Source organism: Telopea speciosissima, chromosome 9 (genome assembly GCF_018873765.1).
Source record: "Telopea speciosissima isolate NSW1024214 ecotype Mountain lineage chromosome 9, Tspe_v1, whole genome shotgun sequence".
In the NCBI taxonomy this organism is placed as follows: domain Eukaryota; kingdom Viridiplantae; phylum Streptophyta; class Magnoliopsida; order Proteales; family Proteaceae; genus Telopea; species Telopea speciosissima.
In genome coordinates, this window is record NC_057924.1 from 1,314,265 (window position 1) to 1,337,356 (window position 23,092).

Here is a 23,092-nt window from a genome sequence, read left to right on the forward strand (position 1 = left end):
GTATCACATGTGGGTAGGGCTGTAAACGGATCGGATTCGGCTCGGATAATGCTATATCTGCATCCGCATCCGCATCCACATCTGATTAGCTATCGGACAGATTTGGATAGTACTAAACGGATACGGATCAGATATTTTATCCATTTACATGTAAATATAGCTTTTCAGATAACTATAGCCTATCTGTATCCGCATCCGTTTAGCTTTCGAACGGATTTGGATAATGCTAAACGGATACGAAAACGAATTTCGGCTATTGATTTACACCCCTACATCTGGGTAACACACCTGCCAAGTGGAAAGCACCATCAAGTATGATCCTTCACCTTCCATTTCTTTATTTATTTATTTTTTCATATTGAAAATTTGGACAATCTATGTCAGGTCAATATATAGATAAAGAGCAATTCAAATTTGTAATCCATGGACTTTTACATACATAACATCCTCCAATTCTAATGCCTCCGTTTGGTTGCAAGTAAAGGAAAGTGAAAGGAAATGAAATCACTTTTGAAAAGAGCAATTAAAGTTTTATAATCATAATTGTTTAACCTATTTAATATTTTTACCATATTTAGTAAATATAATTTTAAAATATAAAGTTTATTTTGCATTTCAAATCAAAAGAAATTTGATTGCAAAATAAGGTAAAATTTAATGAGCAAATTTTGGTATGTTTGAGTTATTTATACAATCATGAGAAAGTAATGATTATAAAAATTTGCATTTTTCAGTTGATTATTTATTCTAACAAAAAATTTTTTTTTACATCAAATTTTCAAAGCCTTACTTTACCACTTAATCAATTCATCGTGTCCTCTAAAACTTGATATGTGAGCAAGAGATCTTAGAATTTACCTATTTGTGAAATTTAACGTGCAGTAGATATTGGAACAGGTCTAAGATACCTTCTAAATCTTGTAGACTAAAGAAACATCTCCATGATCTTTGACCCACTTTTAATGATAGCTGTGCCTATGCAATAGCTTCAGGATTAAAGCAACTATAGAGATTCCAAACTTTAAAGCTTCTCTTTCACAACGGTCTGTTTGTTGATTTAGTTTTAGGGAAGCAATTTTCTGTACGGGATTGTGGTCTACATTAGCACTCCCATGTGTCTATCTCTCTCTTTTTTAAAACTAAGGGGTAGAGGTGTCTTTTCATATGAGAAAGAGAGAGATAGACTCATAGGAGTACTAGCGTAGGCCACACTCCCGGACAGAGATCTTTTTCCCTTAGTTTTAACTCCTTTAAGAACTCATTGAAGCATAGGTAGGGGTGCAAGTTTGACACTCGAGCTTCTGAAAGTGCAAAAAATCCAAGGTCTGGGCTAGACTTTTGAGTCTTTCCAATCCGATTTCGGCCAATTCCAATCCCAAATTTTAAAACTCTAATCTAAGCTCCTTTTCAAAAATAGAATGAGATTGGTTGGTTGAGTCTGGTGATTGGGATCATAATCAATGGTAACCAATCCTGCTTTTGTATGGGATCATAGAAATTTTCCTCACTAGATCATAGGGTTTACATATCTAAAAGACATATTCTAGGGTTTCTAAGATCGATTCAAATTGACACTAATCAAGGTTTGAAAATCAGAACCAGGATATAATAGGATAGTGTCAATTCCAATCTGAATCGAATGTAATTGATTGAAATCAACCGAAATAATCTAGAATCTAATCAAAATTGATCGGAATATGCTTATCAATCATGGTCGATATCGATATAAAACAACTGTATGGCTGATCCGATATCGTTATCGATACCTAAAACCATGCATGGTATTGACCAATTCGATCCCGACTTTCATAAGGATCTGGCTCCTCTTCAAGGAGCTCAGCACCTAGGGAGCATCCAAGGGTTGAGTTGTACTACACACATCTCAGTGCACACCTAAAGATGTGTGTGGCAAAATCCAATGGTTGGATGCTCCCTGAGCGTGATAGGCTACCTGGAGAGTAACTCAATCCCTTTCATAACCCTGGATCAGAGGCTTAAAGAGTAGTTGTGTCTCACTGGAGAGGGAGAGGCCGGCATATGCGAGCAAAGGCATGGATTGTTGATAACGCATGGATGATCATAGGGACCCACGTACATAATCATGTCCACTCATTTCAAAACGAGAACCTCGTCCAAAAAAGAAAGCTAAGGAGAGGGACCCACTTGTGGAAGAGAGTCACTCATCATTACCGTTGCCACCTGCTCCAACATTTACTCCCTCTTCCCCGCCCAAAGTCAAAAAGGTCTTCCAACCCTCTACAGTCCAAAGCAATGGAAACTAGAAAGATCAAAAAGAAAAGGTTAATCGATTCTTATTAATTCGATGTTAATCTAATGCAAACATACTCAGTTTGCATTATTTGTGCTTCAAAGGGAAGTCATCTGTTCTCAAAAGACTTTTTAGCTGATCTTAAGTGGAAATAAATAGTTTAGAGAGAGAGAGAACATTAATGTTAGAGGAAGTGGACTGTCCATTCCGATCCAATCGGATCAAAATCGACTGGATCTGATTTTCCAATTTTAGTTTAATCATATTTAAAAAAAAAAAAAACAAAACAAATCGATTGATTTCTAAGGTGTATTCCAACCAAATCAGTGTTAAATAAAACCGAATCGAGATCCTGATCCATCTCGACTAATTCCATTTTTTTTCTCAGATCAGAATCGGTTTGGAATCAATCAAAATATGCCCTGACCCTAGAAATTTAGTACATATCAATCTATTCGAATTGGTCATTCCTACTAATCGGATCCCGATTCTAAAGATCTTAAGTCAAATTGAAATCAGAGATCAATTTTGCTTCTTGAGAGAGACAGAGAGTTTTTTTAGGGGGAATAGGGAGGGAGGGCGAAAGGTAACAGCCATGAGACTAGAACTTGAAACCTCTTGGTGAGCATGGGCATGAAGCGCACCACGACTCACCAGAGAGAGAGAGAGAGAGAGAGAGAGATTAGATCGGTCGATCAGGTCAATTTAATCTCAATTCTTAAAACATTGAACTAAATCAAAATTGATGAAGACCATTTAAACTCTGAATCCTGGGTCAAATTTGTCCCTACCAATTGTGATTCAGAAAATTAGAATTACTTGGAATTGATTCAAAAAACCCGATCACTCAAGGGGGAGGGATTTATGTTATTGGTGAAGCCTGATCTCAGTCCAAAAAGTGTTGTGGGGAATCTTTCGGAGGGGCATTTCGGCTTCGAAACATGCAAGAAAGGCCTAAAAGTGCATATGTCAATGCCAATCATTGTAGAGCTCGTTGAAACCTTCGAATCGATATGTATTTTGACATATGTTCAGTTCTGGTTCGAACCAGGCCGAGTGACTTTTTTTGGAGGGGTTTCTAGAGACATTTCTGTATTTTTTTTTATTAGGGTTTCCTTATAAAGTGTTCTTATCTCGTTAAGAAAAAATGGATACAACTGAGGGTTTGTAACTTACTTCAGAGAAATAGTGAAACCAGTTTCTATCGCTGACTGTGAATATATCCTACCTTCTTAAGGGTGGAACCACATAAAAATCCTTGGTGTTATAAGCGTGTGTGTTTGTTCACTCTTCTTTTGCAAAATCCTCATTTTTTGACATTATTTTTCTAACATTTGAGGTCTATTACCACTAATTTCAATCCAAATTGATTAATTTGACCGATCAATTCCAATTATTTAAACCAATCTCATTTCGGATTCCATTTCATCAGAGAGAGGGGGGCTTCTCTTAGTGGACCACGGGGGACAAGGTGTAGGCATAGATATGATGAAAGCTTTATCTCAGCACTCATATAAAGTGTAAGTTCCAATTCCATATTGCCTCCTTTTCTAATTTCAAAAAGGAGTCCCCAACGTATATATTTTTCTAAGCCTTTCACCAAATCCAAAGCTGAGTATGTAAGGGATAAGCTTGTCGGTATGTGTATTTTGTTTCTTATACATATTATTAGCTTATGAGTTTGGTACGCCGTACTGGACCATTGCATTTGCATGCCGATCCCCATTCAATTATATATGTTTCTTCAATTGATTTCAGCTTTAAAAAAAAGAAAAAGAAAAAACCATTTAGAAGGAAAATTGTATATTAAAAATTACAATCAATAAAGAGTTAAATATTTCTACTTTTTTTTGTTTTTGGTAGAAAAATATTTCTAATTAAACTTGGTTTTTTTAGGAGATTAAAATCAATATAAATAGTTAGGTTTCTAGTTAAAAAAATTATTCTTTTATACAAAAAAAATTTCATCAAACACAAACAGAGCCAATATTAGAAAAATCCTATAACTGGGGTCTTTCATTAACATAAACAAAAAGGAGGCATTAGGAAAATACCATAAGTAGTAGGGTCATGTCATAATTCTTTTTGCACATTTAAAAAGCCTTGCAATGACCGTTTAACCAACATGGACCCATCGGGGATTTGATATCTCTCTCTTTTCCTCTCTGTTTGTTAGGGAGGGAGGGATTTCTATTCTTGTTAAGGGTTTATGTTTGTTTCAACACAACGCAGCTTAGAACCCTAACTTTATGCCCTCACCCATGTTATTGTAGCACACCTCCTATTAAATGTCCTAAATATCCTTCTTATTTAAAAAGTCTTCTATAATATCTCCTTCAACACTTGAAACTGCACACGACGGCCTTGCCCTCTTTTTTTTTTCTTTTAAAAAAAAAAAAAAAAGCTTAGAAAAATGTGCAAAATGATGTAAACCAACACTAGTTACAAATTTACAATGAGCCTCACCAAAAAATCGGCATAACGGTTTTACTTTACTCATAAGATAGATCTTCATGCAATAAAGGGTATTTTTGGTATTCAAAATTTTAATATTGATATATATTGATATCAGTGTCATAATGACTTGAATTCTTTTTTTTTTTTCCTTAATGGCAACTTGGTGTAACCTAGGCGTGTTATAAGGTGGCCCGCACTGCGGTAGACCTAACCTGAATCGATCTGTTGAAACCCAAGATCGGTCCGATCGACTGATCTAGTACTATGTATCAGGATCAAGCACTAGACGATTAATAATCACGCGTTCCTAATGCAAGGTAGTGGCCTACATTGGTAGTCCTGACTTAAACCGATATTACTAAACGTGTTTGGCTCAAGCATCAAACGATTAATAGTTGGGCGTTCTTGGTGCAAGGTAGTAGCCTGATGATAGCTTGATCGAGGCTGATCAAATACTATGATCAATTAAAAACTGACCGTTTATAGTCCATTTAAGCTTTTTAGCCCGTTTTGTAGACTATTTATGGCATGTTTATAGTCTAATTAGTCAACTAATTCGTTTAAAGCCTGATTATAGAACGGTAACCAACAGAAAATCGAAATGTGTTCATGCCCTAATCCACAAGGCTCGATTTCCTTAACAGGTGGAAACGATGTAGTACTTAAATTGGTGTAGATCAATCAGGCCCAACCAAGAACGCTTGGGTCCGTCTGATTGACAATCCTAAGGTAACCAAGCCATGGTTACACCAACATTAATTCCCACCCCAATGTAAATATTTTGAGGAGGAATTGACTCTTAAATCAATTTTCAATGTATTAAACAAAAAGATAAAATTTTCCTTCAACCATGGTGAATAAAGAAGCCCTTATCATTGATGATTTGACACTTGGATCATCATAAACTCCCACTCACTCCTTATAATCTAGGACCGCAAACAACCCTCCTAGTTCATTTGTATGGTACCATGCAATGGTGAGGGAATTCTTCTTTTACAATAAATAAAGGAAAACTCATTCACAAAATAATAAAAAAAAATTCAATTAAATTGAAAAAAAAAACAGAGGAAATTGTGAATAACATAATTGGCTCTAAATAAAAGTATTGTCCAAATTGCTCGTAAAGATAATAATGCCTATGGAGATGGAATGGCTTTATGTCACTATTATCCCCCTTCCCCTCTTCTTCTACCAAGTATTGCTACACAGAGGGACCCAAAAAAAAGGAGAATTTCATGTTAAGAAGAGGTTTCATGATCTGATAATGACTAATGAGGGAAGAAGCATGTTGTAACATCATTGAATATATACTTTACTTACCAAAAAGTCCAATTTCATATGGAATTCTAGGTAAAAGAATATGATGTCAAACTGTGCATTAATTCACCATCAAATCTCATGCTTTGTCTTCTCCATCACCCATATGCTCATCAGCTTCTCACTACTTCACCCCAGAAGCAATAGAACGGACAAGGGTTTTCGCTTGCTTTTGGTGGGGGTTCAGGCGGGGTAAGCTCAGCACATTAGCTTTAGAATTCAAATGTTGGTTGACCTGATCGAGCCCAATATACATTGCTCTTAGTGGTTTTAATCAAAGTCCATCAATATTTTTGTTGAGATGTTGGAAAATTATAAATTGTATTTGGTATGTATTCTCAGAATAGATTTTCGGTCTAGAGTGCATTCTGAAGTAAGAATTAGTGTTATAATTCTACATCAGTTTGTTTTGGTTATTGGTGTCATTATATACTTCTAGAGCTCTCTCCACCTAATACTTTAGGTTTTGTCCGGATGTCAAGAAAAGACAAGAAAAAATACAATCAGACAAAAATTACGATGATGCAATGATTGATTTTTGTGTCTATCTCTCTCTTTAAATTCAATTTTTGTTAGCATCCAAACATATCCTTGGACCCTGTTTGTTTGGTAGACAAAAAGAAAATAAAAAATGAGAAATTATAGGTCCCACATGTTACAAAGTCGTTCTTTCTTTTTTTTTTCAATTTTCTCCTAAAATTCTACCTAGAATGGTGGGACTTTGCAAACGTTAGATAGAATAAATGATTTGCCATGTAGGCAGATAAGTTCTTTTCTTTTTTAGAATTTTATGAAAAAACTTATATTTATTCAATCCTTGTATTCTTGTTCCAATATTTTCAGTTAAACAAACAAGACCTTAAGGTTTGGAATTAGACCCTTCAATTGTTTAGAGGGGAAAAACCTCATTTAAATGAATTCATTATGTCATGTGAAATGACTATGTAACAATCCTAACCATTAAGTAGCTAGGACAAGCTTTAGATTAGCCATATGTGAAATTTCGGGTCTAGCTAATTTAATCAATTATCCTTCCATGGATTGTTATGCATCCCATTCTATGTCTATGCACATTTATGATACTCCAATCCCCATTGTGCGTTCTCTCATAGTCTTAATTGTCAAATCTCTAACGTCAACTAGTTAGCACAATTGGTAATGGTGTTGCTTGTCGAAACAGTGGGTTGTTGGCATGTCTCATGTTCGAGACTTCCCTCCCCTCCCCTCCCCATTAATTGGCCTTGGACACTGGATAGAATTGAAGAAAACCAAAAAAAGAGATGTCAAACGTCTATTTTAACGCTTGACAAACTCTATTTGGATTAAAATTTTACATATGAGTGGAGACAAAGTCTCTCATATGACAAATATTTAGATTAGCTGGATAAACTTACCAAGGGAAGTTGTTTTGATAAGTTTTGCCCACTTTATTTACATTATTTAATCTTTTAATAACATTGGATACTTTTTTCTTTTTTATAACATTGGATACGTATTAATGTATTATTATGGATCGAGTTTCTCTTCACTCATTCCTTCACCATGGCTTTCAGTGCCGTCGGATTGACAATCAAAGGTAAGAGAGTTAATGCTATGATCACATCACTCCTGAGTTGAAGAAAACTCAAAACGATTGGCGTCTTAGACACTTGTCATAACCTGATAAGGCATCATCACCTGCCACTTGGAGGGATAACGTCTAGTCAACTGGAATCTTCTCAGTCTTAAAAGTTAAAAAGCAAGATTACTAAAATGTCCATACTAATTATTTCAATCGGAAAGTGGCGGTAGTGAATGGTGATTGCACTTAATATCGTTAACGTCGTTTCCCTTTGCCGTCTAAAGTCTAGCTGATCGCTTGACGGCGTTATGTCTCCGTCAAAACACCATCCATTGAGTCGTTTAATTTTGTCTAACAAAGTAAGACAACGGAAAGTTTCTCCCAACTCAAAAACTCAAAAAAAGAGTAGTTTTGAGCGGCTTTTTATTTTCCTCTGGCCACTCTCGCATTCAATATTTCCACTGTGATCCTCTCTTCGTTGCTAAAGTACACGAGAAGCTTGTTTCAGTTATTGTTTTCTTCTCCAGATCGCCATCAAGATCACGTCAGAATTGGACGGGAAACCATTTAAAGCCGGTGTCTATTGCTTCTCCGCTTCTAGCCTCCAAAGAATCCACGGTGGTTCTCCGGTTAAACGAAGAAACTTAATTCCTCTCGGAGGTAAGGAGAACTACTGCAAATGAAAAGGAAATATCATTTTTCTGCCGTTTATCTCGATTTTGATCCATAACCACTTGTATGAACTTCTTCGGTTTCAAACAGAAACAGTAGCTTACTCTGTATTTTCTCTTTGCTTCTCTTTTTTTTCCTCCGATCAAGATTCTTTCTTGATTCAACACTAGAGCTATCTTAGTCCACTGTTTCCTTCATATACCTTTATGTGTCGCCTAATTCCGTCGATCAGATTGAGGTTTTTATTATCTTTTAAGCATGAATGTCTTTTGTACAATTCTTGATGAAGGAATTTCTTTCCGTAGAATCGTTGAAACAAAAAACAGAGTAGTTTTTGCTAGATTTTGGCTCTGTTCTTGTTCTGTGCTACAGAATTTTACAATCCCACTTCGTAATGCTCTTTAGTCTTTACTTGTTGAGGATCTGAATGAGTGAGTGAGTGCGTGCTTTTGTCAATGGACAGATATCATCCTTTTTGAGGAGTTCCTTTACACAAAAATCATCTCCTCGATCGGAGACTAGCGAAGATGCCACGAGAAGCTAACTGCATTTCCATATTCACTTCTCCTTGTAAGAACTTGAGACCAGGATTGAAAGGATTGAACTCTGAAGACGCTTACATTGCCGATGAAGTTATCAACGACGACGAATTGGCTCAAAGAAAAGCAGATGAAGCAGGTACTAGTAATTGTTTTTAGTAGTTGGTCAGTTGGTGCTCACTTTTCTCTCTAGTCCGTTTCCGCTCTTCTGCAACTAGCCACCTAATAACAAATATACCGAGATGATAGCCTCTATTAATTAATAATTTAAGAATTTTTTTTTTTGGGGGTAAAACATTGATAATTTAAGAATGAAAGTATGAAACATGTCATCTAAATTGGTTCTATAGTGGATAATTAATTTAGTAACATATAGTCTACAACCAACCTACCAAAGAAATAAATATTATAAGATACCGAAATATGATACAGAAAATTATAACTATTTCACTTTCTTTAATTATTTTTATGTATATTTATCTCAACTAACTTTTTTCATAGTACATAATTGATAACCTATTTACACCAGTTCAAGCTGATAATTATATTAAAATGTTTCTTGTACAATTATTGTTAGGGATAAAGTTCTCTGCATTGGAACGCATGGTACGTTCAGGCACATAGGGGTGGGCTAAATGATCGATCCACCCCTGAATGATCCAAACCCCATCCATATCCGGCTCCATGTGTTAGGATTTTTTTTTAATTAAAAAAAATGTTTTAGGGTATTCTTGGGTGTTCTTGGCCAGAATTTGAACTGCACTTCTATTTTTTATTTTTATTTTTTGTAAAAAAAAATAGACAAACGGTCCAGCCCACGAGCCCAAATGGATTTTTTTGGGTTGCAATTTGCAAACACCCCCAAGCTACTCAGTGAGGTATATGTTTAATGCTAAAACCTATAATTCCGTGCCATCATGTGATAGCAAGATGTCCGAGACTCCCGAGCGGAACTAAATTCAAATTTCAAACCGTCACAAAATAGCAAATTATTGAGCCATGGATATGCCCATGGGGTTGTACACGTGTACGATTTGCAGTTGGGTCTTACCGTATGCCATGTGTCCACATATCCACATATCCACGTGTTTGTTGGAGCCTGGACTCAGAGAGACACTGAGAGTGAGAGAGAGAGAGAGAGAGGGATAAAAGCCGTAAAACGAAGGAGAAGTGAGGAGAAAGCGAACTGTACTAGTGTAGTGAACAAACCTGTGATTCATGGAAGAATTGGGGAAAATGAATGAAATCTGAATATTTGTTTTGGTAAAAACATGTCCAGCATTGAGAAGGTCGCAGGCGGCAGAATGGCTGAGACAGATGGATCAAGGTGCGTCCGAAGCACTGCCCAGAAAACCATCGGAAGAGGAATTCTGTCAGGAACTGCGCAACGGCCTCATTCTATGCAATGTCCTCAACAAGGTCAATCCAGGCGCCATCCTCAAGGTAAATTTCATTTCACCAACTCCTCCTCCTGCGTTCGCCTTCCTTTCGCTAACATTCCCCCATTTCCCTTCCCCCTGAAGTACTATTTGAATTCTCGATGAATGAACGACATGTTCACTCTGAGCTTTGATAATCCACCGAATTTCCTTGCTCTTTCGCTATATTTTTAATTAAAACTAAAAATATCTTCATGCCATAGACTCAGATTGTGCGCGCCAAGAACCATCACATTGTTTCTTCATGGGGCTTGATAATCGGCTTATCTAATAGTCTTGTTTTTCCTTGTTTGGTTTCAGTTGTATTTGTTCCCTTTGGATGTCTTTGTATAGCTTTTTTCTCTAATGCTATGTTTGGAAGTTGAGAAATGAAAAGGAAAAAAAAAAGAAAAAAAAAGGGGAAAACATAGCAAGACAAAAATCGTGATGACCCAATGATTGATTTATGTGTTTCTCTCCTTAAATTCAATGGTTTTTGAATTTTTTCTTCTTTTTCTTGGCATCAATAAAATTTCTATTCACACCTCCCCTAAAAAAAAAAAGTGAAAAAAAACCTTTTCAAGTAAAATCACTTTCTATTTCAAAAAATAAAATTTGCATATGATCTGTTTCCCCCTCTTATTGTGTAGATCTGTGGTGTAATACAATCAAACGTCAGCTAAATTATATTTCCCATTTTACAGTTTGGGGAAAAAATATTTCCCAGAAAGTGAATTTCTAATGTATAAGTTCTTTTTAATATGTGATTTCATAAATCAAATAAAATGTCAGATAGATTTATTTATTTGGGAACCGGTCTAGTGGTTTATCCACCATAAAAATGATATATGGTTGGACCTAATTCCCGTGACATGGTAGATCACTCAGGGCCCAAATTTTGTGTAGATGTAAATTCCTTGGTATCTTAATTATTTGTCAAATTTGAACTCAATCAAGATTGTCTATTGACAGCATAAAGCTTTGAAGATTCATTACATTTTGAAAAACAAATGGATAACTTAAAATACAAGGGAAAGAAGTCAATATATCGGGAATAAATGATTGAGTTTTGATGTGAAAAGTGACGTGTGGCCAATCTAGAACATGTCATGCCTTTCCTCTTCGATGGTTGGTTTTATCAAACTATTTTTCCATGTAGCACATTATTCAGCCAATACATGAAAGCTTCATCCATTGATGTCTAATAGGGCACTTACCTATTTTTGTCAAGACCAATAGTCATTTTGATCATTAAATACATGGACGTATCAAATTTAGTAGCCTACCTAAACTGCTAAGCCGCATGCTTTTCTTTTACAGAGTTGTTTCCCTTGTTTTCAAATATTTTCTTATCTTTAAATATGATTTTACAAACAATTTTCACAACATTAATATCACATGTCCTAACATTGAATTGGATTGAACATGAACACATGTCTAAGATGATAACGCCAAGAAAAACATATCCACAAATTTTCAATGCCAATAAATTCTACTACTGCATGGCAAAAAAATCTGACTTTCTGATTGTTTTCCAAATATTTAAGATAGCTCTTCTAAAATATTTTCTGATGAAACAATGGGGCTTTGGTACACTACCTAACTCCAAGAATACAGCCCCCTTCGCCCCCCCCCCCCCCTCTCTCCCCGACCCACACCCATAAAAAATTTCAAAATTTTCTCATAATTTTGAAGATCTGATATATTTTCATGCAACAGGTCGTAGAAAGTCCTGTTATTAATGTTCAATCAACAGATGGCGGGGCTCAGTCAGCAATCCAATACTTTGAGAACATGAGAAATTTTCTTGTGGCAGTTGGAGAGATGAAGCTCTTGACATTTGAAGCATCCGACTTAGAGAAGGTTTTATTGATCTGCAATGACTCAAAATCTTTCTTTACCTACCAAGAACAACTAATGATACACACAGGCTGAGAACTAAAAAAAGAGCCAAGAGCCTAAGACTACCAATGGGTTCATTATGCAACCGTATAAACACGTTGTTGTATGTAAACATGGGCTCTAATTTTACTTTCTAATTTTCTAGGCTCCTGTGTAGGTGAAGCTAGACCTTCCAGGATCTCTCGTTTCTTATCGTCCCATTTGATTCCATTCTTATTCCGTTTTAACATTGAAAAATATCCCAAGAATGAAAGAGGAATGTCAGCACTATGAACAAGAAGAGACTAAGAACTCCACAAACCTCGCCTCCCACTGATACGTCAGTCCTATAATTTTTACCTTCTGTTTTCACATTTTTAAACCCATGTGTCAGTGGGAGGGTTGATTCATAGTACTCGTAAACATACCCCATTCATATTGCTAGCATTCCTCAGGTTGAAATTGTTTGCAAAGGGTTTGGTAAACTGCCCTTAGTAAAACCTGGCAATTAGATGTTTGCCCATTGTAGGACTGGTACCCGACTACATAGACAGAATTAAGAGTGGCAAAAATAGCTGATTTAATAAGGGATAGTCAGACTGATATAGTTCTGTAATGTGTAAAAGAAAATCTAATGAACAATGGTGACAGCAGTTGGAAGGAGTAACATATCCTACAGTGACAAGATGAAAGAATTAGGGTAAAGCCAAAAACAATTTGGGACTTAATTAGTATGCAGTTATTTATTTTTGTACCTGTTAAAACTTCTTTTTGCATATTTCATCTCCTGTGCAGTTCTTTGCCTACCCTAGTTACTTGTTCTCTGAAATTTGGAAACCTTTCTTTACAGGGGGGCTCTTCAGGTAAAGTAGTAGACTGCATTTTGTGTCTTAAAGGATACCATGAGTGGAAGCTAGCAGGTGGAATTGGGGTTTGGAGGTATGGTGGGACTGTGAAGATCACTTCATTGCCTAAGGGCTCACCATCCTCTCTGATTAATAGTGGAAGTGTTGATGAGTCATCAGATGACTCTGAAAGTGGGACTCATGACCAACAACTCTTAGAGTATCTACATCTTTCTAGTAAGATCTCACTCGAAGAATCTGAAGAAGCAGATGCTCTTACTTTCCTCTTTGATCGCTTTGGGCTTGAGCTTCTGAGAGCTTATCTTTCAGAATGGCATGGGATTAGAGACTTGCCTTTGAATGCAATGGTAGGTAAGATCCTTCCCCTATTGTACCTGTACTATTTTTACACGATCTGTCTTCAAAGTACATATGTCCAGTAAGAGGAACTGTTGGGAATAGTCCCACATCAACTAACTCTAGGACCTTGAATGACTTCTTATACCAGTTGGACCTCTCCACCTAATAACTTATCCTTTTGTGCTGGATAATTCAACTGGAACCAACTTGGTGATCAGTTCCTGGATATAAGTTTTTGAACACTGGCTTAATCTACCAGCAACACCATCCCCTGAATATGTTAATGAATTGAATTCTACGTTTACATCTACACAAATAGGGAACTGTTTATCGATAAAATCTATAGTTCGAGATACTTAAATAGGGGTGGTGGAGCTTTAAGCTTAGAGCTTTTTGTAACCTAGTTCCTGTTGGCACATTATCAATGCATTCATCCTCTCTTATTAACTCATTTGACATGTATTACAATTCATGCATTTTGGTTTCAGCTCAATTTCAACCACAGTCACTTCAACCTGAACGCTATCTCCAATCAATACCACACAAAATGACACTGATGAGAGAAGTTCCGCGTACAAAAAAAGATTTAACAAATTACTTGCTACACTAGCATGTTTTTATTTTCAGTCGATAAAAAAGTTTGTTAATGCAACATGTTAACTTGGAAACAGCCTCTCCTGCGAAACAGGGGGTAAGGCTGCGTACATTTGTGCCTCCCAGACCCTGCAGTAACGGGAGCCTCTTGCACTGGGACGCTCTTTTTAAAGAAGTTTGTTAATAAAAAATAAGTGGAGCACAGTTTTCTTGAAATTTCTCTCTTGCACTATGCATAAAAAAAGGGCGTACCCAGTGCACAAGGCTCCTGCCACTGCAGGGTCTGAGGAGGGTCATAATGTACGCAGCCTTACCCCTGCTTTCACAGAGAGGCTGTTTCCAGACTCGAACCCGTGACCACTTGGTCACAATGCAGGTAGGCCCGCCCTCCTCTTGCACTATCCATCACCCATGATTAAACCAGTATTAACCTAGGTGATAGGTTTGCAGATCTGAGTACCAAATATGGAAAGTCAATTAGTAAGGTTGATTTTGGCTGCATTTGTTGATTCGTGTTACCAAGTTAACTGACAGAACAATTGAAAGAGACCTATGGAAAGAGTTTGAAAATACTCTTTCTTCCCTGCAGTAGCATTTATACTTTTTATTATTTTTTATGATTGAGAATAAACTATAATTTATCCCTCAATGGAGATTATACAAGATCTAATATCATCCACTGATGAAATTTTGTAGCTCATCGATACAGTGCTCAAAAAGGTAGTTGAGGATTTTACAAAGCTATTTGTTTCACAGAGCAATCAGGTACTACAGTAAAGATAACTAAACTTGAAATAATAGTGTATTTTATTATTGGGATTTAATGAAGTGTACTTATCTGGAATTGTGTTCTGAAAGTTTTGAAAATTTTCCAATTATTCAGTTAGATAAATATAACGTAACTTTCCCTATCTCTATTACCAATATCTGCAGCTTGGATTGCTTTTGAAGAAAATATTGAATGCTAAAAATAGTTCTGTATCAAAAGAAGACTTCAGAGAAGCAATTTCAAGATATCTTCTCCAGAGAAATGGTGGGATTTCATTTGATTTCTCTAGATTCTGCATTTGTGGTGGAAAACTTGGCAAAGCCCCAATCAACAATATTCACAATGCCAGCCATGTTGAACGACTTGATCATCAACAGAAACAGCTTGAGGTTGAGTATCATTTGGAAAACATTTCTCTGTTTGCTTGAAAGTGTACTAGTGTTTAATTTTCTGATGTTCTTTTAGTTCACTTCATTGCTTTATTTGTCATTTGTTTGTCATGATTGATGATTTTCCCCCCTACCAGGGTCTTGGCGTAGTGGAAGTGTACAACACTTGGGGGGTTATAGGTTTTCCAATAGTGTGGCTGTATATGTGGCACAGATACTGGGACGCAAACTAAAGCGATCCTAACTAAAAGATTTGATGAGACACTGGCAGTCCCAACTGAATGTTTCTAAAATACCATCTACATTATTATTTACATACGGTCAGAAAAAATGGCAAACTCTTCACAAGATCTTTTTTATTGATGTTATACTTCCATCATCGTCCTTCTTTTTTTTTTTTTTGAGCAAGGGGATGGAGGGGGAATGATCTGAGGTCAAATTTTGTTAGATGCCAATGCCGCCTTTCACTTGATAGGTGTGTTGAATTTACTCAATAAGTTAAGGTTGATGGCTTTCTGCTTTTAGTGATAAACATGTGGTGCAGAACACTAGAACACCTGTTGCTCTTGTTTTCTCCTGTCTGATAATTATCACAGATAGAATATCTATTCTCTGTGTTAGCTATGTTATCATCTTGACATGTTTTCTAGTGCCAACTTAGTTTTAATGAATGGATATGTCTATTGAATTTCTTATGATACCATTCCGTTTCTTCTCTTTTGGATATTTTCAGGAGCTAAAGTCAGTCTTCCAAAGGACAAAACTTGAGGTTGAGGAGGATCAATTGAACTGGGAGGATGATCTCAAAAGGCTTGGTGAGCATTGGGGCATATGTTAGACCTTGATAATCTAAATAAATAGGAAATCTTCAAATTTTTTATTTCCTTCCAAGGCCTGAGGATATCACTGGCCTTACCCCCCAAACCCACAAAAATTGTGATGTACCAACGAATTTGGGATTGTCCAGTGGCCTTATTTCTAGATACTTTGGATATCTGGAATCTTCGACTCTGCAATTGAATCCATGCTGGGCCAAGGTGTGGCCTGAGCGGCACCCAAAATCAGTTGGGTTAGACTCTGTTCTGAGACGTCCTTAATGACTAGGTTGGACCAGGACTGCCAAGCCAAAACATTCCCAGAACTCATGCTGTTTGCATACCTTGTTTCAGAGCACCACATTAAGGGCCTTGAAGTGGCTTCTTCTTCCTATCATAAAGTTCTAGAGGAAAATCGTATGCTCTACAATCAAGTACAAGATCTAAAAGGTAAAAATTTCCTCCCTCTTCCCACCCCCTCCCAAGAGAGAGAGAGAAAAGTTCTCATTCTTTTTATTTCTCTGAGAGGTGAGGCATATCTGATGGAGAATGCGTTTTCACAGGGAGCATCAGGGTTTACTGTAGAGTGAGGCCCTTCTTGCCAGGGCAATCTATGGGGCAGTCTACTGTAGAATATATTGGAGAAAATGGGAATATCATGATTGTCAATCCCCATAAGCAGGGCAAAGATGCGAGGAAAGTTTTTTCGTTTAATAAAGTATTTGGAACCAATGCAACACAGCGTAAGTTCTTTCTCTCAATTTTTTTTTATTTTTTTTTATCCATAATATAGTGTATTTGCAAGTTCTTAGAAGTCAAGGGGATGGATTGAGGTTTTTTTCCTTGTAGTAATTATAACAAGAAGAAATATTGCAAATTGATGAACCAAAATAGAACAAGAAAAGGAATCTTAAGCAATGAGAATGAGCAATTTATCCTTTTTTTTCTTCAACTTTAAGATATTTATGGAGCAAAGAAGAAAACCTGAAGCAATTCAGTGAACAGCCAATTCTAAATAAAACCTTCAAGTATATGCAGAGATACTTTTCCCAACAACATACCCTTCCATTGTTCCAATATGTACCTAATTTAATTTCCAAATTGTTTTTAAGTATGATTTTTGTAGGTAAAAGACTGTTATCTTATGTTTACCACGGGGAAGAATGTGCAGAGTTATTACAGATTCTGCAGGCTTTCTGTGCTTGGTGATTCTCATATACTATCAAACTAATTGTGTTCTTTGCTTTGCAGAGCAAGTATTTGGTGACACCCAACCATTGATCAAATCTGTTCTAGATGGTTACAATGTTTGCATCTTTGCATATGGACAAACAGGATCGGGGAAGACGTATACAATGGTAATATGAACTATAACCATATATTTGGAAAAGCAGCAAGAAAAATTCTTTTTGTGCAAGTTTCTTTATATTGCCCAAGTATTTGAAGGAATTGCCTAGATAACCCTTACACAAAATTTGTTTATCTGAAAATCCTTTTGCATACTAGAGCACAGGATATTGTTTTCACTCCGATCTCTATGGCAAAAATAAGATGATAGAACAGCCTTTGACGTAAATAACCAGCATCTCATCAGTCACTGTTATTAAAAGTGGCCGGTTGAGTTTATATTTGGATAAAACCACATTCACGAGTTGAGCCATCATCGGGCTATATGTTTTGGAACAAAGGATAGATCTTAGTCCTTTTGATCAATGAGTTTTTCAGATGAAAATTTTTCATGAGGTTTTTTATTTTTTTGGAACCCAAATTCCCCCTCTTGATGAACTTTCCAAAAAATAAAAGTGCAACTCCTTGCAATTTTCAATTTTAGAAAAATTTCATAATTTGATGGCTAAGACCTACATCGGAGTCATATCTAATATCTGATATGCATCAATTTAAACTGGGTTTGGATCTCAAAATCTGACCTTTAAAGATTTCAGTTGTATCTTGGTTGAACAACTCATATCATAGTTGGACCTGGATCTGGATTTGGATCCTTTAAAAAGGTTTCGATCTAGGCACGTAGTATATAGATCCGACTCATATGCAGAATATATTTGAATATTGGATAGATATCATCCATCATCATGGTTTTGAGTTGGATGCAATCCAATCTGGATATGTTAATGAGCACTTGATAATGAATAAGAACTGCAGAGATCCAACCTATTTTGTTCCGTACCGTTGAATACCAGCACAGTGTTTATTCTTGAATCTAAAGTTGTTGATTTCCCCTGGTTTTGTATTCACAGAGTGGACCTGATTTGACAACCGAAGAGACATGGGGTGTAAATTATCGAGCCCTGAGTGATTTGTTCCACATGTCAAATGCAAAGATGGATATTATTGAATATGAAGTCAGTGTTCAAATGATTGAAATATACAATGAACAAGTGAGGGATCTATTGGTTGTTGATGGTTCTAACAGAAGATATCCTTTTGTAGTTTATTTATTTTTTTCATAGATATCTTCAAGAACTAACAAAGATATACTTCACATCAGCATTGGATTTCCCCCCATTTTGGGTGGCTTACAGAATTGAATGAAAATCATTCTAGCAAAGTTCATTTCATTTCTGAGTTCGAGCAGTAGCTTAATTGGTCAATATAATAAATTGCATCAGTGAGGTTGCACCCAGTAAGTCCATGAACAAATTCGCTGTCAGTACCTTAACTTCTTGCACATTAGATATACGAAACAATTCTCAGTTGAATGGCCTTAATGTTCCCGATGCAAGCTTGGTTCCTGTTAAATGTACACAAGATGTTCTAGAGTTGATGAAAATTGGCCAAAAGAATCGTGCCGTGGGTGCTACTGCATTAAATGAGCGGAGCAGCCGTTCTCATAGGTATGACTTTCGTGTCTTTATTTCCTCCTAATTCTATTCTTATGCTATGATCCTTAACAATTCATTTTGTATGTTTTGCTGGTCTTCTGAAGTGTGTTAACAGTCCATGTCCAAGGGAAAGAATTGACCTCTGGATCTATCCTCCGTGGTTGCCTTCATCTAGTAGATTTAGCTGGAAGTGAGAGAGTAAATAAATCTGAGGCAGTGGGGGAAAGATTAAAGGAAGCCCAACATATAAACAAATCACTTTCAGCTCTTGGAGATGTTATCTCTGCTCTTGCACAAAAGAGTACACATATTCCTTACCGCAATAGCAAGCTTACTCAAGTATTGCAAGATTCTTTAGGTAATAATCTACTTCTTATCCTCTTTCTTTTCTTTTTTTCAACTTTGTACGCAAATAACGATTTTCAAACCTCCATTGGATGGGCACATTAATAATTTTCAGAAGTTCAATTGATTTGGATGATTTTAGTTTTAATCTATCCATATAGAACACATCCAGGATGGTTCTTGATAATATTTTTTACCACAAAATGCAACATATAAGATGGGTGTATTTATTGTATGAGTTGATAATTTATTGTAGTGGAGAGATATATGAGACCCATCCAGTCACAAGTTTGGAGGTTCATGCCCCTTTTTTCTTTGTGACTCTCATTATTCTCATCAATTTTCACTTAATTAGGTGGCCAAGCAAAAACCTTGATGTTTGTACATATAAATCCTGAAGCTAATGCCATTGGGGAGACAATTAGCACACTTAAGTTCGCTGAGAGGGTGGCTTCAATAGAGCTAGGGGCTGCCCGTGCTAATAAAGAAACCGGTGAAATTAGAGAACTGAAAGAAGAGGTTTGTCCATTGTTATAACTAGTATATTATAATTGGAAATAGAAAATTTCTAATTACTTGGTGTGTTGTTTTCGATATATACAGGTTGCAAACCTCAAATTGGCATTGGAGAGAAAGGAAGCTGAGCTGGAACAAGTGAAGGTTGGGAATAATCGAGTAGGTATGGACCCTCAAAAACTGAGAACAGCTTCACCTTTGCGTTTACCTAGAAATGGTATCGGTGCCAGCTTGAAACCTGAAATAAGTCAGCGGCCTGTGGATGAAACTAGAAGCTTTGAGGTGTGTTTAACATCCATGGTAACTTAATTAAAGAATTGTATGCAAATTTGTGGAAGTTTGGTCTTTATTGAGCAGTTCAAATTGAATTGTAGGCCAGAAGCTGTTCTTCAGGGAAGCAGAGGAAATCCCGTTTTCCTTCTACATTGTCAGATAAGGATCCAATTCCAAAGACGTCTTTTCATCGTGAAGAGAGCTCCATTAACTCTGGAAAACCAAGGTCACCATCCCCTCCTGTGAGGAGATCTTTATCCACTGATAGGGGAGCCCTTATTAGAAGCAGGATGAAGCAAGATACACTTGACATTCAACCAACAGTGAAATTACAGTTTCCAGCCAGAGTAGCTGTGAATAAATCTGTCGCTGCAATTCCAGTGAACCCATCAGATGCCAGCAACTCCAGAGTATTTTGGGGTCCACAAGAGCCATTAAAGCAGGATAACATAACTGATGCGATCTACAGCCTCCATAGGGGCAACTTGAGGAAAGTCCACCTGGAACATCAGGAAGAGCAGCTTAAGCAAGCACTCAATGTCAGGCAAGGTGGCATTAGGAAAATCAAGCCTGAGCCCAAAGCTAAGATCAAGCATCAGCTTACAGCTAGCACACAGAAGTCTGATGCAGCATTGACATTAATTTCTGAAATGGACATGGGAGGAAAGGTAGAGGACGCTCAAAAAAGCGATTCTTCTGAGACAGAAAACGAGAATGGGATTACTGCTTTGCCAGCAAATGGTAGCTGGAGAATGAAAAAGTTTCAGCAAAATTTTTCTAGAAATTCTCAAAATCTTGAACCAAGGTAAACCAATCATGCATTAAGCTGTAGTGTCAAAAAATTCTTGGCTAACATCCAGGTTGCCTCTATATGGATGGTATACTAGTGGTATGGCTGTACATGTAGCTCAGATAACATGCATTACAGTGGCACTGAATCTAAGTGTTGGGAGTATAGTCCCACATTGGTTTTCCCTGAGGCTTTCCGTCCTCTCATATACCTGTGACTTCCTCCTTCCAATAGTTTGAGCTTTTGGGATGAATATTTACATTAAAGAGGTGTCTGCTGCTATACCAGTTGTGACCCATCTGAGTAAATTCATCACTCTTCAGAGAGATCATGGATGCATAAATTGTATTTGGCCAGAGAGAAACATAAACCTTCTGTTTTTATTTCTTGAGTTGATAAAAGTTGCATTTCCATCTTTTACTGCAGAGCATTAGCGCAGGCAGCGGAACCTTTATTGATAGGGAAGCATGAAAACAGGCAACCAATTGGCGTAATTTGCAATGGGAAGGAAGGCACTAACAGTTCCATGCCTACTTTTAGAAGAAGCCACTCTTCCTCTCATGGAAAGTTTACCAATTTACCTTGAAAGTTCATATTGTGGAGGGAGTCATTAATTTGCTTGAATATTTTTTTAGAGGTTGTAAAGAGAAAGAGAGAGAGAGGCTTGAAGCTCTTCTATCCCAAAAAAAGAGGGGGGGGGGGGGCGGGTTGAAAATTGAAATAGGTGAGAACACTCGTTTTTATGTTTTCCCTTTTTGTTTTTGAGGGGGGGTTTTGGGGTGGAGGAGTTGGTAATATTTTATATTTTTGCTGTTTTTGTTGTCTAAAGAACTGCCCCACCCTTTTATGCAGTGTTTATGTATGTAAATGATATGGACTTATGGAGCATAATGTATCATTAATTATTATGCTAACATTTTGCCTCTTAACCATTAAACAGGTTTTTGGCTAAGAAAATAATTCTACTCCTTAAAACAAATTGCGTTGTAAAAGGAAAGAGAAGCTAGGGAGCATCTCGGCAAGAACCTTGGATGTGTATGGGTGACTTTAACTCCTTTTTTGGATGGCACGAGAAGTCAAGTGGTAATTGGCAAGGGGAACGTGACATCAACCAGTTTAGAAATTTACTTAACCAGTGTTGCCTATTGGACCTGGGTTCGAATGGGCCCGATCTATACTTTGGAACAACAAGAGAACTGGTGCACGTAACATTCGAATCAAGCTGGATTGACCGCTGGCCAACATAGAATGACAGCTTTTGTTTGATAATGCGGCAGTGTTTATACAACCGGCCATAAGCTTGGATCACAACCGTTTGTTAATTCATACCTTAGGAGGCACATCGACTGGCCCTCGCTCGTTCAGGTTTGAAGCAATATGGATTAGTCAATCTGGGTGCCAAGATGTCGTTTCTAAATCATGAAATATTCCCCCACAAGGTAGGGATTCGTCCCCACTATCACAAAAGGCTCGTAATTGTAGTCTTGCCCTGAAAGGTTGGAACAAAAAGACATTTGGTGACATTTCGCCCCAACTTCAGGCTCTCAAACATCGACTTGAAAACATTCAAAGTTGCTCTGCTAATTCTCACGGCCAAAATGATGAAAATGATGTTGTGAGACAACTGAAAGAAGTCTTAGCCCGAGAGGAGATTATGTGGCACCAAAAGAAGTCTTAGCTCGGATGGATTGGATTAAAAGTGGTGACCAGAATTCGGCCTTTTTTTCACGCTTCTACGGTGCAGCATAGACAACATAATCATATTTTGAAATTGAAATCACCATCTGGGGAGTGAACACGATCTCAAAACGAGGTGACCTCAGAGCTATTGTTCCATTTCAGTGAGGCCATACGTTCGTAAGGGGTGGACCTGGAATCTTTGCAGCAAGCTCTCTCTACCGTCTTGCCTTGTTTAAAGATTTTTGTTGACAAACTCAAGGAAGCCTTGCAAGATATCATTTCCCCATGCCAGTCTGCTTTCGTTCCTGATCGTCTTATCTCTTATAACATATTTATAGCACATGAATTGTTCCATTAGATTAAACATCAGAAAAAAGGTAAGAAGAGGTTCTTGGACCTCAAACTCGATATGCGGAAAGCATATGATAGGTTGGAGTGGCCGTTCATTCGAACGATCCTTAGTAGTTTGGGATTTTGTAATCGGTGGATGGACTATGTTATGGAATGCATTTCTTTTGTCTTGTATACTTTGCTTATTAATGGGGTGGAGAAATGTTCCTTTTCCCCTTCTAGGGATATCCGCCAAGGAGATCCTCAGTCTCCTTTTCTCTTTATCTTATGTTCCTAGGAACTAAGTTTGGTGATTGGAGAGACGGAAAGAAATAATTTAATCAAGGGCATCAGAGTGCGGAATCAGGCGCCTCCAATTTCCCACCTCTTGTTTGCGGACGATTGGCTTCTTTTTTTTTGAAGTGAAGTTGA

The 23,092-nt window shown here is 37.1% G+C and overlaps 1 protein-coding gene across 1 annotated transcript; it reads left to right on the forward strand.

Moving 5' to 3' along the window:
• Positions 1 to 8,773: 8,773 nt before the first annotated feature.
• On the forward strand, positions 8,774 to 21,278 carry LOC122640597 (kinesin-like protein KIN-14F). Its single transcript, XM_043833818.1, has 17 exons — positions 8,774 to 8,954; positions 10,095 to 10,258; positions 11,953 to 12,096; positions 12,965 to 13,327; positions 14,610 to 14,678; positions 14,847 to 15,071; positions 15,805 to 15,886; positions 16,241 to 16,336; positions 16,450 to 16,629; positions 17,138 to 17,244; positions 18,142 to 18,320; positions 18,574 to 18,738; positions 18,831 to 19,084; positions 19,427 to 19,590; positions 19,675 to 19,869; positions 19,962 to 20,665; positions 21,077 to 21,278. The coding sequence occupies exons 1-17, from the start codon at positions 8,804 to 8,806 to the stop codon at positions 21,234 to 21,236; spliced, it is 3,402 nt and encodes a 1,133-aa protein (XP_043689753.1). The 5' UTR covers positions 8,774 to 8,803; the 3' UTR covers positions 21,237 to 21,278.
• The last annotated feature ends 1,814 nt before the right edge of the window (positions 21,279 to 23,092 follow it).

Excerpts from the sequence above, each read along its gene's own strand:
- LOC122640597 (XM_043833818.1), top strand. The coding sequence starts at position 8,804 with ATGCCACGAGAAGCTAACTGCATTTCCATATTCACTTCTCCTTGTAAG. Across the intron at positions 15,887-16,240 it reads GGATGATCTCAAAAGGCTTG|AGCACCACATTAAGGGCCTT; the intron begins GTGAGCATTGGG and ends ACCTTGTTTCAG. Across the intron at positions 20,666-21,076 it reads TCTCAAAATCTTGAACCAAG|AGCATTAGCGCAGGCAGCGG; the intron begins GTAAACCAATCA and ends CTTTTACTGCAG.